This window comes from Pteropus alecto, unplaced genomic scaffold, assembly GCF_000325575.1.
Source record: "Pteropus alecto unplaced genomic scaffold, ASM32557v1 scaffold125, whole genome shotgun sequence".
NCBI lineage: Eukaryota > Metazoa > Chordata > Mammalia > Chiroptera > Pteropodidae > Pteropus > Pteropus alecto.
In genome coordinates, this window is record NW_006436888.1 from 1,962,958 (window position 1) to 1,980,522 (window position 17,565).

General features: G+C 40.1%; 1 protein-coding gene across 2 annotated transcripts in view; it reads left to right on the forward strand.

The window, feature by feature from the left end:
- FBXO42 (F-box protein 42) overlaps positions 1–16,292 on the forward strand; it is an 85,229-nt gene extending 68,937 nt beyond the window's left edge. Inside the window, exons 5-10 of one of the 2 annotated variants that reach the window (XM_006914321.2) lie at positions 10,632–10,785; positions 11,617–11,727; positions 13,028–13,124; positions 13,603–13,659; positions 14,302–14,418; positions 14,920–16,292. In XM_006914321.2, coding sequence (XP_006914383.1) covers positions 10,632–10,785; positions 11,617–11,727; positions 13,028–13,124; positions 13,603–13,659; positions 14,302–14,418; positions 14,920–16,035 — 1,652 coding nt within the window. In that variant the 3' untranslated portion in view covers positions 16,036–16,292. The remainder of the gene's footprint in view (positions 1–10,631; positions 10,786–11,616; positions 11,728–13,027; positions 13,125–13,602; positions 13,660–14,301; positions 14,419–14,919) is intronic. The other variant, XM_006914322.3, reaches the window with a different exon arrangement.
- The last annotated feature ends 1,273 nt before the right edge of the window (positions 16,293–17,565 follow it).

Consider the following 17,565-nt stretch of genomic DNA (forward strand, 5'->3'; position numbering starts at 1 on the left):
TTTTTTTTTTCTTACCAACATTTGATTAAGATGTAGTTTACATATAGTAAAATGAACACATCTCTGGTGCATAACTCAAAGACTTTTTTATATATGTATACAGCCATGTGATCATCACCTAGATCAAGATACAAAATACTTCTGTCACCTCAGGAAGTTCCCTCACGCCCCTTTCCTGTTAATACTGCTCCCCACAAAGGTAGCCACTATTCTGACTTCTAACAGATATTTTTGAGGTTCATCTTGGTTTTTTTTGAGATTGGTTGCACCAACAGTAGTTTATTCCTTTTCGTTGCTGTGAGTGTTCCATAATGCGAATATTCCATTTTTTTAACCCGTTTTCTTACTGATGGATACTTGAGTTATTTCCACTTTGAATATAAGTGTAATCAACATTCTTATGTAAGTTTGTTTGTGGACATATACACTCATTTCTTACTTAAGACCTATTTGTCAACTTTAAGAAATATTTTAGACATGGTAAGTATCCCAGAGACTTCTCTATTCACTCGGTCCCGCTCTAAGTAGGAAGATCTGACAATATTATAGAAGTTTGGGGAAGAAAGACCACTTGACTAATAATTAAATGTACTACTCATTATTAGGACCTCGTGACCTAAAGAGAAGGGAAGAATGTGTTGTGGGAGGGAGGGAGGCTACTTGGCAATATCATTAAGAGCATAGCTTTTATACCAGGCAGACATAGATTTGCATCCAGATCTCTGTTGCTTAGTACCTGGGTGACTTCAGGCTATTTAATATCTCATTTACATCACCTTTAGGTTGAAATGGTAATACCTACTATTCATAGTTTTTGTTCAGATTACATACACTACTACTCAGAGAGTGAATGTGGAAACTGATTAAGTTGACACTTTTATATATACTAAAGTACTAGCTAAGGACTGGAGAGTAGTCATAAGGTATCTTTGCATTCTCAAAGCTTAAAAAGTGACTGCATTCATTCCTTGGTTTATTTATTTTCATGTCTTTATTGAGTGTTTATGCCCAGTGCTGTTCTACATACTACAGATATAGGTGTGAACAAGAAGCAGGGTCTACTGGGAGAAGAAAGAGATAAATAAATCAATACGGAGAAAACAGCGAAGAAGAAAATAACTGGTGATGCACGAGAATCAGTGGGGGTGTTTAAAATAAGTTATAAAATGTGTCTAGAGCCAGGACACATATGAATGGATAGGTTTTTAAAGGAAATCTGATTTATGAGAGAAAAAGTAGCAAACTAACAATTAGATAACAATTAGGATTCTGTTCACAATTTGTTACAATTTATTTTTAAGGCCAGTTGTTTTTATTAAGATGTGGTTTTGATGAAAATAACTATGAAGTATTTGAGTCTCCATCTACATTTTTTGGGTTTTGTAGAAGAAAGGCACCCAGGGCTCAGGCACCAGTCGCATATGCTAATCTCTGTAAAGAAGGCATAGGCTGTTATTTAAGTGACAACTTTAAGTTCTTTGTCGTATTAGTTTCTTCCTGACCCAAGGACCAGGTCTTGGTTAATCTTTATAAGTGGGCGATTTCTCCTTGTCTCCTCTAGCCCTGTTCAATCCTGAAACACCCTGGATCTGTGGTGATCTTGGGAGATGTGAATGAGAGCAGAGCCAGTGGGTTCCCCTAGGAAAGGAAGGGATCCTTCCTATTTATTTATAAAGTTCAAATCCTGGAATTTTTCCAGAATACATGCTTTTCTAAGGTGGGTACACATTCTCTCCTGCTGGATAGAAGAGTGGGAAAATTGGCATAGCACAAATCTGAGTAAACTTTGGTACACCAGGGGAGATAATAAATAAGGTTATACCATATTTCAGTTTGGTGCTCTCCCGCCTGATAGGATTTTCCTGTTTTGACACCAGGCCAGAAACTTTATGACTAGCAACATTGTTTTCACTTCTAAACAGAGCCACTTAAAAGAGTACCCCCCACACACATTAGAACTGCAATTAACAATTTATCAGATTAAACTGAGACTCAGCACCTCCTCTCCTTCCCTAGAAATTGAATCAAAAGACTACTTGAAATGGTAACAAAGAACTATTACTGGCTTTCACTTTGTTCATTTTTAGCTGATAAGTGCTGCCCTATTCATCTAAGTAGTCTTTCTCGTGGGTTTGTTTAGAAGTGAAAACAGCGCCAGTGGAGAATTTCTTTTTTTTCCTGCCTTCAGCATATATATAGTTAAGTTATATAGGATCTAGGTTTCTCATGCCCATTACAGAAGTTCCTCTTATTTTGGATGCTCTGTAAATGACCCAAGGAGTGTCATTTTTAAAGATATGGTTATAATTTTAATAATAAAAATGTATACCTGAAGCCTGAGATACAGACAAGCTTTGTCTAATATCAGTGAGTTGTTTTTATATCAGTCAGTAACTTTCTGTGTTGCAACTGAGGAATAAAATAGGAAAAGCAAAAGCAGCACCTAAAGCAGTGTTTAGCCTTTCCCCTGATAAAGGCCCACTGATGTCACCACAATAGGTTATGATTTAACTGGAGCCAGTTCTCAGCTCATGAGGGATCTGTAACCATTTGGCTTCCATGGGTTGGTTCAGTTCAGTAAACTTTTTCATAAAAATAGCTCCTGTCTTCTAGGATAGTATAATCTTATTGGGAGACTCTAAATTCATAATTTTAACATAGTGTGCTAAATGCCCAGATTGAGGTAGATATAGATGTCCCCTCCTGGTTCACCCCTCCCTACCCTAGGAGGGCCTTTAGCCCAGCGTGGGAAGAGATGGTGCTGCATGGCAGAGGTCCTGAAAAAAGCGATGCCTGTGCAGAAGAATTTAGTTCTTTTGACGTCTAGTCCCATGTCCTTGGTGACTAACTTAAATCCTTGTTTTAGACTGAGTTGAAGAGCACAGTTGGCTAGAACCAAGTCTGAGAGAGCAGGAGATTAGGGGTTTTGTAGTGACTTTGCCAAAGGATAACTTTATATTTGCCTCCTACTTTCCTTCTGTAAAATAAGCATTATATATTTTATCTCCCATGGCATCTATCTAAATGCAAAGATTTATTGTAATTATTATTGACCACATTGATATTAAAATAGAAATGTTTTCATCAGAAGAAGAAAAATTGATATCTGTTCCAGGTAGAACCCCTGTGGTCCTGGCTGCATCCTTCGGAGATCATTATGAATAGTTATTTGTCTTTAAGGTGTTTCTAGCCCAAGACAGGTTTTTGTTTGTTTGTTTGTTTGTTTGGTATTCGTGGACTGCAAAGTGTTGTTCTTAATTTTCCTTTTGTCTCCTTATTCCTCAAACCATAAAACCATGAAACGTGCTTTTCATGTTCCCATTACAAAGTAGTACCTATAAAATCAAAACAATTTAGAGCTGTAAGCAGTTAAATTATGACTCTAGCAATTTATAGGATAACTCAAGGGTCTCTTGCCGAAGTTATAAGTGGCAGTCTGTCCTCTTGTGCCGTCTAGGTTTCCTGATTCAGATGTTTATGTGGTGTTCTGGGAAATATCTCTCCAAATTACTCTTCTCCTGACCTCTGAACTCTTACTATCAAGGTCAGTCAGTTCACACACTACCATAATGACAGCTGTATCTAGCCAAAGGCTTGATCAGCTTCCCAAGACCCAGATTGGGTCTTATCAACAAAATTAATCTCCCCTTCCCCACCCCCATACACACATCAACTCAAGGCTCCTCACCACCACAGAAATCAACCACACAAAAGAAACAGATAGGGTTGTTGGTTAATCAGGTCTGTCTGGTCTTATTTTGCCCTCAAGGCCAGTTTCGTGTGGGGAAGGACTAGTGTTCTACATATAGAGTGAATGCCTTTTCTGGACCCTGAGAAAGTGAGTGTGTGTGGAGAGTTGTTAATATGAAATGGAAAATATGATTGGAAACATCAGTACCATTATTCATTCTTTAATGTCCCCTTTGGCGTCATTACTGTAAAATAATTTGAAAGCATTCAGGGAAAAGTCCCCCCCGCCCCCAGCTTTATTGAAGTATAATAGACACTTAATTGTTCATATTTACATTGTAGAATTCAGTGAGGTTTTTTTTTTTTCAGTTATAGTTGGCATACAATAATATATTAGTTTTAGTTGTACATCGAAGTGATTAGAGATCTGTGTAACTCACGAAGCAGTCACCCCACTAAATCTAGTACCCCTCTTCTCCCTTACATATTTTTTATGACATTGTTGACTGTTTTCCTTATGCTACACTTTACATCTCCATGACTATTTTGTATCTATCCGTTTGTACTTCTTAATCCCTTTACCCTTTTTTGCCATCGCAGGGAAAAGTTTTCGACTGCCAGTTAAGCAATTTAGACCATTCCCTCTTTAAAAAGCAAATCACAAACCAGAACATTCTGGGATTCTGTGAGCAAAGTGGAGATGTTTTTGTCCAGAGTTTTTCTTCTGGATTCATTGGTGTGCTAGTGAGTCCTTACAGTTAAATTTTTCATGCTCCTAATTTTCTTGTTTTCAAACTTTACTCTTATAAGTTTCTAATTTCTAGTTTTAGATCTTTCTATTTTCAGAGTCATGGAGAATATTAGCAAGTCACTTATGTTGCTGTAAATAAGTCTTTATTAAAAGTGATATGTCTGAAAGCCAGTAGATGGAACAATTTTTAAATTTTACTTTGCAGAGTGTAGGTTCAGTGAGATGTAGATGAGGACAACCAGGGAGATGTTTGTATGTTGAAAATGTTAAAGTAGTTTCTTTCAGCATCCCTTTAATCAAAGCATTTGTCAAGGAAAACCAACTTTAGACCCTTGTCCTTTCTCTACTATCAAAATGAAGGTTTCCATATAATCATATACAGCATGCACGCACAGAAAAAGTCTGGGTAGATTCAGTGTTAAGAAAATCATCTGAACTTGGATATAAGGCAAAAGGGTGACTGCATACCCTCCTGATATCTGTCGTGTTAGAGTATTGTCTAGCAGGTTCATTTAACTCAAGGGTTAGTTAACTCTCTACAACATGATTCTTAACGTGTAGTACCCAAATCACCTGGGAGCTCGTTAGAAATGCAGTTTCTCAGACCCCACCCCATCCTTCTAAATAGGAAGCTCAGAAGTAGGGGCCAGCAGTTTGTATTGTAAGAAGACCACCAGCTACTCCTGACGCAGCTAAAGTTTAAGAACTATAGCTATGGGGAATGGTACCTATAACACCTTAATAATAAATGATAATATTGATAAATAATGATCTTAGTATGGAGATGCAAAGATAATTTTTAGTCATGCGTAAAATACAGGCATCCCCAATAAAGCAGGTGCTTGTTTTATCTTGTATCAAACAATTGAGCTGCTCTTCCAGTCCTAGGTTCCATGTGAGTAGAAACTGCAGTTGTGGGAAGGTGGCATCGAAACCAAACCAGAATTTGTAATCGCTTCACTGTTTTACCATCGTCGCAGAAGTAAACAAGAATGCCTCGTAATTCTACCACTGCCTTTCACATGTGAAATTTTCTTCTGATTCATAAGAGCCTTGGGAAACATCTGAACCAATTAGCAATTTTAGAGAATGTTAGTTCTGTGTATAGGGTGCCTATCTGATATCGAGTTTCCCACAGCTGCCTTTTTTGGCTTGTGCCTTGTTTTGAAATTTGCTCCATTGATCCTATCTGCTGTGTGATTAGGATTTGGTGTGTTTGGGGAGTGAAGCCTATGAGAGCCATTGACTCTAGGGGAACAGGCTCGAGTAACATGTCTGTCCAAGTTTGATGTGGGCACATTTTGTCCTTGGTGAGTCAACTGCTGTCAGAATACCCTATTTTGTACAAGATTTCCAATGAATCAGTCAGTCCCTAATGTAGTATATGGGTGCGTTTTAATACAAATTGGTTAAACAGCTGTGATATTCTAGCCACCATATGGAAAGAACTGTGTGCAAATAGATGCAATTCTTCAAACTTTAGGACCTGACGTTTTATCTGGGGATGTTCCCTAAGTTGTTTCCCTTGTCTAGTAATGTATGGCGATGTCTTTTTTTTTTTTTTTTTAAAGAAAGTTTCTAAGTACTGGGAGTTTATAAGTAAAAGGCATTTAAATAGCTTGCTTTCCTTAGAACTTTAAAACAATAAAGATATGTAATTTGAATATAAGTTTTCTTGGGTTTTTTTCAAAATTCTAGTAAAGATTTATTGTTTGCTTTCTAGAACTACACTTGGCTAAAGAGACTGTTTAAGATATAGAAACTGTCAAAGTTCATTGACCTCTGCAGTCTGACCTTACCATAAATGTAATTCATTTGAGTTATAGACCTTGCATTAAGATAATTAAGAGAGTTAAAGACCCTCTGCTTTAGACAACTTCAGAATATAGAACATGGAGATTTTTGGAAATGAATTAAATCACAGTATTGATCTAAAGTAACAAGAATTTAAAAGTATCTGATTTGCAATAAGTAATGTAATTTGATGCACCCACATCTTTGCCCTCTTGTTGCTGAACTAACTGTATAGGGATTGTAGGTTGAATTCTGTGTCCTCCTTCCTTCCCTCTTCATTTGTTCTTATATGATAATTTTTTTCTCACATTCCTTACAGATTGAGGTGGAGGAGCATGATTAACTTTTGTATGACCCTACATAGTTGTGGAGATATTTAAGTAAGATGCTGAAATTAAATCTTCCATTCGTGACATAAAACACCTTGGAAATGCTGGATGAGGGAATTCTGCCACTCCTTGGCATAAGTAGAGGGAGAGATTTTGGCTTTCTAAAATACCAAGATATTTGAGAAGTCATTTAGTAAAGCCTTTACCTAAAATAATCCTTAAAGATTGATTTATCATTGTCATTGTCTCCAACTTACCTTTCCTTGGAGAGTCCGGAAAACAAGTAAAGGGTCCTATTGCAGAGGCAGAGTGTGACCCCAGAGCCTTGTGGAGAAAAAGAGGTCCTAAGAGGTCCTGTTCAGTTTACTTATCTCTCTGTCACTCTAGGTCTGTGGCTTACCTAATTAAGATTTAAGGAAGAGCTTTCTCAGCTTTGAAACACTCAGACCTTTTAAGGTGTCTGACTTGTTTGTGGCAACTACTGAAAAGGAATGTATCTGTATGTATGAAGAACAGTCCAGTATAAAGATTAAGAGAATGAATTTTACAAGAGACTTAAGTGGATTGTAATCCTTGCTCGCCACTTAATAGTTCTGTGACCTTGGGCAAGTTATTTAAATGAGCTGTGCTTCAGTATTCTCATCTATAAAACGGGAATAAAACTAGGAGTTTGGGATGGATTAAATTAGTTACTACATGCAAAGCCCTTAGAAAGGTGCCCAGCATATAGTAAATGCTCAATAAACATTAGTCATCATTAGTAGCAGTAATAATAGTTATCAGTAGCAGTAATCGTAATTTCTCTTAAAACTCAGGTCACCCATTCATTTCTACCACCTACCCCTTACCCCCCTAAACATAGGCACAGTTTATGAATTTAAAATGCTTTGTCTAAAGTAGTTCTGTCCAGTAGCACTTTCTGTGATGATGGAAATGTTCTGTATCTGTGCTTTCCAGTTTGGTAGCCACAAGCAGCGTGTGGCTAATGATGACTGTGTCGAACAGTGCAGATCTAAAGTGTACTCTTTCCTCAGGTTTGAGTTTGTGTCATGTTTTACCAACACTCTTTTTAATTCTGTGAATAGTTTTTCCCCTTAAGAGGTATGTATTCTTATACTATATTTGTAATCTCTTTGAACCCAGAACATTGCTTCAGAAAGTATTGATCATTTGTTTTAAAATATGTTACAAGAAACAGTACACATGAAAGAGCAAACCCAAACTAGTGTTATGTTAACTGTTGTTTGTTTCCAAATCACATTTGATGTATTTGATTTACCTTCCTGGGACTTGGGGTGACTTCTCTTTTATACCATCTACTGTCAGTTACAATTTTATTTCTGTTGTGCTTTCTTGAGCTAAATAGTTATTTCTGCCAGGAATACTCTGACCATATACTAGTGGTTAAATATGTCCACCAGTTCAGTTCTGTTCTCATAACCTGTGCCATGTAGGTAGCAGTACTGTCCGATGTCTGTGGCTAACCATATTAATTTTGCACTAATTTCATATTAATTTACGTTAACAATAATAATAACAATACCAGGCACCGTTCTGAGTGCATTACATGATTTAGCTCATTTAACCTTCACAACCACTCTATGAGGCAGATGCTGTTGTTATTTCATTTTATAGGTATGGAAACTGAGGCAGGGAGAGATCTGATAACTGGCCTGAGTTTTAGGGCTGGGATCTCACCCCAGGCAGGCTGCTCAGAGCCTGTGGTCTTAACCATAGGTCCTTATGTGAAGCCCTTGTAGCTAATTGTGCTTTGGAATTCAGAATTTTTCAGAGTTTAGAATGGGAATATAATGCAAATGCCTTTATAGTACCTCTGGTGGAGTCTGGACCAGCACCCTGTAATCATCTTTACTAATACTTCTACAGCAACACATATGAATACTTAACTTGACATTTCACGTCAAATTTTGTGTCCAAATAAGCTTTGAAAAAAATGAGTTTTCAGAACTGAGGATTTGGAATTTTGAATAAGGGATTGAGAATCTACTTTATGTAGCTTCTCACAGAGGCCTTCATCAAATGGAGTGAGTTTGGGTGAAATGCCGGAAAAGAGTTGCATTGAATTCGTATTTCCCATTTTTAACAACCAAAATAGCTTTGTTTTTTCCCGATCACAATGATCAAATATCACTTTTTGCAAAGTTCAGCCAATACAAAGTCTTTTATAAAGAAGAAAATGAAAAGCATCTCTAATCTTACCATTCAGAAATCAAATATTTATTGACCTTTTAGATTGTCTTTTATATGTAATGAACACATATAGGAAAGTAGGTTATTTTAAGTGAGCTCAGTTTGCATGGAATCACATTCCTTCTCTGACACTAGTTGGATGTGTGACCTTGGGAGAATTAACCACTCTGTGCCTCAGTTTCTTTATCCAGTCAGTGAGAATTACAGTGGAGCCTACTTCTTAGGTTTCTCGTAAGGATTAAGTGAATTACGTGTAAAGCCCTTAGAACAGTGCCAGGAGCATAGTGCCCATCAACTATTATGGTTATTCCATGTTCATCACTTTTTACAGGACAAATAAAGAACCACATTATTTTTAATTGCCACATAGTGTTGTTTTATATGGATATTCCCTGTTTAAACACTGCAAATGAGCATCCTTGTAGCTATTTCTTTTTTGATTTGCCCAGATATCTCATTAGATTAATCCTTGGAAATGAAATTGCTGATTCAAAGCATATGCACTTAATTTTTTTGATACAAATTGCCCAATTTACGTTGAAAATTCTATTTTTGCTTCCATGGTTTTGCTATTTTGGGGACCTTTGGTCTGCTGATTTACTTTATACATTTGATTTCAAAAGCCAGGATTTCTAGTATCTGAAATCCAAATTTCAGTCTGGAAGGGTTTTAAATTACTACTCTGCTGAAGTCTGTTACATATCTTATTTGCTTTTTCCAACTTTTTCACAATACTTATGAGTTCCAAGGTAGCAAGAACTTGAAGCTTTGCTTGATATTTCACAAATTAAATCATCTGTGGCTAACACTAACATTTTAACTAGACCCTTACATTAGTTAGGTTTTCTAGTTGGGCCAGGGGGCTTCCTCCTAGGAAAGCAAAGTTTTGGGCCAGAAATCACGAGACTCTACGAAAGGACAACAGATCATGAGTAGCTAGCTCCCTTAGTCATAGTTCCTATGAGATACGAGAATAGCAAAAACTAATTCATGGAACACCTCAGCCAATGTCACAGCGCTGCTATTGACATGAGAACTGTTTCTGGAGAAGACTCATTTCTGTGGTGAGATCCTGTTGGGTTGATGCCTGTTTTATTAGGAAAATATTGAAAATAGCTGATGCCACAGAAAGTTTTTAGATGTTCACTCCACATTCTGAAGACTGGTACCTCCTCAGTAAGTCATGTGAAGTTACTCTTAAGTTGGATCCCAAGGAGAACAGTCCTCTACTCCACCTTTTCAACCTCAAGACCTTTTAATTGACACCATTAAAGCAGTCCAAGCAGGGCTTTCCAAACTGAATTCCCATAATCCCTCGAAGCTGAAAGGGGAGGCCAAGCTGTTTTCCCAAGCAGTTGGAGCACCTCAACTGCTATCAGGTTAATATGCTATTGGGGTTCCTTCTGCTTAAGATTTCCTGTGGAAAAAATGGATCCTGCAGCTTTAACAACAACAGCAAATTCTTTTTAATGTTCTAGTATTTACTGACACCTGGATATTGAGACAAAGTACTTTGGTCTTGAGCAAACTAAAGGTGGCATGTAGAGTAAGAGATCAAGAGAAATAGCAATTGTTCCCAAGACCAAAAGCTTTGAAAAACCATGCTCCTGTGGGACATTTGTTATCTCTAAAGTTTTCCGGCATAAGCCAAATTTAACTCAAGTTTCTCTGTTTTAACTATAAAAGATGTATTAATTGGTGATGGTTTTCTCTCAGACTTGCAAACCCAGTTTTGTCTCCCTGCTTCCCTTATGATTTGTAGTATTGGTTCCCATTTTGTCAGTCTTCCAGACCACCTACCTGTGGCTCATCATGAGACCCTGAATCCTAACCACGCTGTTATTGGCTTCTCCCAGGGTCCTATCCTTCCCCGAAAGCTGGAGCAACTCTGGTCGTGTACAAGGACCTGCTGGTGCTGTTTGGTGGCTGGACAAGGCCAAGCCCTTATCCCCTACACCAACCAGAGAGATTCTTTGATGAAATACACACTTACTCGCCCTCTAAAAACTGGTAAGCCACGAAGATGGGATAGTTTCAATCTGGAATAAAAAATATGAAGTGAATGGATTCCTTATCTTCTTTTTGTATCCAGAAATCTCCTTGAGAATTTGATGAAAGCTATAGAGCCTTTTCTCAGAGAAAAATTTACATATGCACAGATTTTGCCTACAGTGTCAGAGGGTTTTCAGGATCCCCTTAAAACCTGACGTTAAGAACCCTTATTCCAAAGAGAAAAAGTGGGAGAGATTTATTCCTCTTCCAAGAAAAATGAATGAACCAGTTGAAGAACAGAGAGCTCTTCAGCTTTGGCTACTAATTCCCCAGGGGTGCTCTGGATCCAGATGATTTCTTACTCCCTGCTATGTATGTCCCTGCTATCTATGTCCCCATGACTGACTTCTGATTGTTTTTCAAACATGAAAAATGACCACAATCCCTGTACCATATAACGGACTGCTTAGTACAAGGCTCTTGGCAGCTGCTACTGATCAGGACTGTAGAAACAAGCAGCCGGTGGTACCCCTTCAGCAGATTAGGCTGAAGCAGCAAAGGATCCATGATGGAGACTCTTGTCATTGTCTTCTCGTCTCTCCACTCTACCTCCAAGCCATACATACATGCTGAGGACTTGAAAGTGAACACAGCTTTAGAAGTTTTATAGGAAAGGCATAAATACCTTATGCCTTCCTCCACTTATTATCCTAACAGTATCTCTACTGAAGGTAATAGGATTGTCATTTAAAATAAATGGATGCCTACTTATTGTTGTCCACCTTAAACATGTAAGACCAGAAGCAGATAGTGCTGACTTCTTAGTTTCCTCCTGTCTTTTTATATTAGGTGGAACTGCATTGTGACAACCCATGGGCCACCTCCCATGGCTGGCCATTCCTCCTGTGTGATAGATGATAAAATGATTGTCTTTGGTGGCTCCTTAGGATCCCGGCAAATGTAAGTATATTTGGTTTGCCGCCAACCTGAAGGTAAATACTCCTGGGAATAACCATTCAGAAAAGTGAACTAGTCAGGGTCAGTATTCCTGAACATAGTTCTGATTAATCCAAGTAATTATCTCACCCTGTCATTCCATATTTTGATCCCCTAGTCACAGACCAATAAGTTGATAAACTTGCTCCATAGAATGAGGGCTCCATAGTCTCTTTTTGTTCGGTGTGTGGTTCTATTCAGTGGGATCAGATTCTGATGGAGCCTCTACCTTGTCTGTTTCTACTTCTGTTGTGCCTACAGAAGACCACCTTCCAAGAAACAGAGTGCTTTTACTTGCTTTCCTTTTTGACCCAGCTCGTGCCTTTTGGAGAAAAAGAGAGGTAGATTGACAGACTGGGTGGAAATGGCTCACTCTCCAAATGGGACAGGTTGGGGGAGTAGGTAGGAGCAAGAAAACTGTGAGGTCTGACACATTTCTGTGAAGCTGTTCTCCATACCCACTGTCCTCTCCACCTCTGGCCACATAGGCCAGCTCAGGCCAGAGTCAAGAGCCAGAGCCGTCCATGAGAATCACTGTTTATCTCATTCGGCAGTAGCAGCAGCAGTGATCACTTCCCTTGTGCTCTGAAATGGAAGTTGATGAGCTGTCAGCAGTAACACCATTCCAGACCCAGCCCTGTTCTCCCTTAGGGTATTCTCTGTCTTCCTATTTTAAAACAGCTGTAGAAGGGACTATGTGAGCTCTTAGGAGCTCTTATTCCTGTGTTCCTATGTGTGCATAAATGACCTTACAGAGAGGATCATAAAATAGAGACTGCCAACTAGGAATCTGTCCTTGCCACACTGATCCCTTGAGAGTTGGAGGTGCCAGTTCGTCCTCAATAAAACTGCAGCTCTCATTAGCCATTGTCAGATTACTTTTGTAGCCAGAATCAAATCATTATCTCCTGGACGATAGAACTGCCTTTTGAATAATTTTTTTTTCCTTGCGGCTTTTGCTTTTGAAAGAGTATATCTTGACCAGTAGCTATTTCCCGTTATCACCAGTTAACTCTTGCTTTACGTATTAGTGTATGACTACAGACATGACTCAAACAAGCAAGGCCTATAAGTCAGTGGAAAGAGCAAAGGTTTGAAAGTCTCGAGATGGATTCCAAGGAAAGAAGCGAAAGAAAAATATAGTTCAAGTATTATGAGTGTAGTACTTCATGGGGCATCTTTATAAATGTAAACTTCATTTATTTCAGCTCTTGTGGTCCCTGGTAGCTCCCAACTCCTTCATTCTTATGTCTTTATTTCACAGGAGCAATGATGTCTGGGTCCTTGACCTCGAGCAGTGGGCATGGTCCAAGCCAAACATCTCTGGCCCCAGTCCTCATCCTCGAGGTGGCCAATCTCAGGTGCTCAGGAATTAAAATAACTATTCAGCAAACACTGTAGCATCTTTCAGTTAGGATGGGAGAGGGAGGAGGAAGTCAGGTAAGATGCCAACATGCATAAGCCAAAAGAGAACTTATCATTATTTTCGCTGGTATTTACTTTTCAACTTCTAATGAGTTATATTTATTTTTAGTGGCTTTATATTATGCCTCTCTCCAAAGCATTTACTTTGCTGTTTCATGTCTTAAGAGAACCCTGTATTTTATATGGTTGGCACTCTCATATTAATATTTGATCAACAAAGAATACATCCATTCAAGTGAATCATCAGTAATTTATTCACAGGGAACAGAATTGACACAGGAGAATGGAGAGTTTATGGTAACTAGAATACTCTCATTTGGGATCTGGGTAGGCTATTTTTATGTATGACTGAAGCATGGGAGGTCAGATGCCTGTGTCTTTATAGGTGTATTTTAAATTTCTTCCTCTTCCCAGATTGTCATAGATGATGCAACCATCTTAATCCTTGGAGGGTGTGGTGGTCCCAATGCTGTGAGTATTGCTGGTGTGGCATTCCATGCACATGCTGCTAAGCGTTCACAACTTGCTTCCCCTGTCTTGTAAGACCGTATGGGACCATTTCTGTGGCATTTTCTTTAGAGAGTACCTTTTCCATGTGGGTATATAGCCTTGTATTTTTTGGCCTTTTTATCCACTCTTTTTTGGGGGCGTAGGGTGCTTTTAATCAGAGACATTCATCTCTTGAATATTTATATTTTTTCCCACTCCCACTTCCTCTTTAGGCTCTGAGGTTTGCTGCTCTCATTTTCTTAAGGAGGAGTGAAACAGAAAAGCAGGTTGATAGCTACTGGAGTTTATATGGAATTTATTTTAAGAATGCATATTCAGAAAGTTATGGATATGTATTATCTTTCCCCTGTCTACCCTGCCACATACACACACATGCATTAAAACCACAGGCGAAAATTCAAAACCACTTAAAATTGATTCATGGGTCACAAGCACAATTCCATGTGCCCGGCCAGTGGTAATATGTGAATGAATGAAGCATGAATGAATGAATGAATAACCAAAGGCTGCTAGACCAGGCAATGCAGTTTTGAGATTCCAGCTCTTTGTGTCCTTTGTAACATGAACAACACCTGAGTCCTATTGTTGGTCCTTCTCTTACAGTTGTTCAAGGATGCTTGGTTGTTGCACATGCATGCGGGTCCCTGGGCCTGGCAGCCACTCAAGGTAGAAAATGAAGATCATGGGGCCCCAGAACTGTGGTGCCATCCGGCTTGCCGGGTAAGCAGGGAACTCACAGGCCAGCAGGAGGAGAGGTCCTAAACCATAAAACCAAATTAACTTGTCAGATTTCCACGCAGATTTGTATGGAAATTGAAAACGCCTTGATGTCACAGAATAGGTGGACATTAACCATAGTTCTTGGGCATTTCTCACATATGTGAATCCCTAGAAGAGAAAACTTAGTGGGCCCCACCCATCCTTTAAGTCCTAGCTTTAAGCATGTCTTTATCTATAAAGTTTTGCCCAGGATCTCCCAAGATTCCTTCCTCCTCTCTATCGCTCTTCTGTGGACATAATTCTAATGATAGCACATGTCTAATGATAGCACTATAGCAACAAATTGCTCCCATGTCTCTCTCCCATTCTAGCCTAAAAAGCAGACTACATTATTTTCATCTCTGTACCTACATGATGCCTGGCACATCCCAGATGCTCATAGTAAAATGTTCGATAGTTGAATGAATGATCAGAATTGAGCACAGGCCTTTTGTCTTCCAGGTGGGGCAGTGTGTCGTGGTCTTCAGCCAGGCTCCCAGTGGGAGAGCCCCACTCAGCCCCAGTTTGAACTCTCGCCCATCACCTATCAGTGCCACTCCTCCAGCCCTGGTTCCCGAAACCCGGGAGTACCGCTCGCAGTCTCCAGTAAGGAGTATGGATGAAGCTCCGTGTGTTAACGGCCGCTGGGGAACACTGAGACCCAGAGCTCAGAGGCAGACCCCCTCCAGTTCCCGGGAAGGGAGCCTTTCCCCAGCCAGAGGAGATGGCTCTCCCATTCTCAATGGCGGGAGTTTATCTCCAGGAACAGTAGCTGTAGGTGGCTCTTCCTTGGACAGCCCAGTACAGGCCATATCTCCTAGCACTCCGTCTACCACTGAAGGATATGACCTAAAAATGGGACTTTCTTTGGCCCCTCGACGAGGGTCACTACCAGATCAGAAAGATCTGAGATTAGGATCAATAGATCTGAATTGGGATCTGAAACCTGCTTCCAATACCAATCACGTGGATGGCGTAGACAACAGGACAGCTGGGGGAGGTACGAGACACCTTCCCGAACAGACAAATGGGGTGCATACCCCACCACATGTGGCCAGTGCCCTTGCAGGAGCCGTCTCCCCAGGTGCCCTGCGTCGGAGCCTAGAAGCCATCAAAGCGATGTCCTCAAAAGGCCCCTCGGCCTCTGCAGCACTGAGTCCTCCTCTGGGGTCTTCTCCAGGCTCCCCCGGGAGCCAGAACCTGAGCAGTGGAGAAACTGTGCCTGTTCCGCGGCCAGGACCTGCCCAAGGAGACGGACATTCCTTACCTCCCATTGCCCGCCGCCTGGGCCACCACCCTCCACAGTCCCTAAACGTTGGCAAACCCCTGTACCAGAGTATGAACTGTAAGCCCATGCAGATGTACGTGCTGGACATTAAAGACACCAAGGAGAAGGGGCGGGTCAAATGGAAAGTATTTAACAGCAGTTCTGTGGTCGGACCTCCCGAAACCAGCCTGCACACAGTGGTGCAAGGCAGGGGCGAACTCATCGTGTTTGGAGGACTCATGGACAAGAAACAGAATGTGAAGTACTATCCAAAAACAAATGCCTTGTACTTTGTGCGAGCAAAGAGATAATGTGTTCTAAACCCCTTTCCCTTTCTGTGGCTTTTAATTTGGAATTTTCCAGCGTGCAAGCATTTGGACTGAGAATTGGGAAAACAAAGGACAAAATTACTCCCATAAACCAAAACCCCAATTCCCAACCTCACTGCAGATCAAATGTCCATTAAGAAAAAATTATATATAAATATATATTATATTAGCCAACTCTGTTTACAAAGAGGGAGAGATCTCTGTCCTGGTTCAGATAAAATTGTTGCTGTGTTTTAGCAGAGGGTGTGCTGCCTTTTTCTACTTTGCTGGTAACTAGACCAAGAATTTAGGGAACAGACTAATATCCGAACTTTCCTACAGAAACTGAGGAGCCCCCTGTAAATCTTTACGCGGCCTTCTCAGACTTAGAAAAAGAAAGGGCACGTGTAAGGTGCACAAGCAGAGGTTTCAGATTCGCGTGCTTCAGGTGCTGGCAGGGTAAAAGTAACCTATGGGAACTGTTCTTCCCCTTCTCACGAAACCACAGAGGACCTGTGAAAACTTCTCCTTGCTCTAGTGCCCTGTGCCCACTCCTGTTCTGCCCTTTGTGACTGAGGACAGTTACCCAACAAGGGATTTTGTTCCACGTTTATGTGCCAGGATCATCGTGAAATAATGTGTATGCAGTGACACCGGTCCACCTAGTGTCCATTGGTCTTTTGAATGCTCCTCCCTTGTCTCAGAAAACATTTCAGTATCTGATTGTGGAATTTTCTGACAGTCGTGCTTGGTTGCAAGTTGCCAAAAACCACATTTGTTGTCCTTTTCCTTCCCGTTAAACTTGATCTTCGGAGGCTGCCTTTCTTTTCTTTTTCTTTTTCTTTTTTTTAACAAAATAAGGTTCACAGTTCATTGCTCTAACACAAACCTACGAGTCTCCAGCCACCTAGTGATGGAAAGCTGGCAACACACAGGAGAGAGAAATAGCTGGCTAGGCAGATGAGGGGCTTATGCAGGTTTTTTAAAGCCCTAAACCTTCCTCATTTTTTGTTTATTTTATAAAGCTCAGGTGCCCAGAGAAATCTCTTAGAAATATTTCTGGAATACTTTCTCTGGTTTCACTAAGGGGCCAGTAGGGAATTCCAAGATGCCAGTATCATGAGAAACCCTTGAAGCATCAAAAGATGACGTGTTTCTTTTTTCCTTCTGGGCGACTTTTTACTTGTAAAGCACATTGGGAACACCCATCCATATTTGTAAAATGTGGAAATTGGTCCTGAGTAGGAATCCCAGTAATAGTTCCTTCTAGAAATTGTGTTTGCCCTTGTTATGACACGCTTCTTTCTGCCTGGCTATTAACTGGCGATTGGGTTAAGTATCATATGCTTGGCCTCTTCGATACATGGCTGACCTTGGGAGCAACTCGTTTGTGATTGTCTTATTCGCGTGTCACCCGAACAAGCCTTCGGTTTTTACTTTCATGTCATTTCTGAGATAAAGTACAACCAACTAGAGCATTTTTCTGGTTGATATAGGAAGTTAGAAGTTACCAAGACCTAAAACCATGGGCTG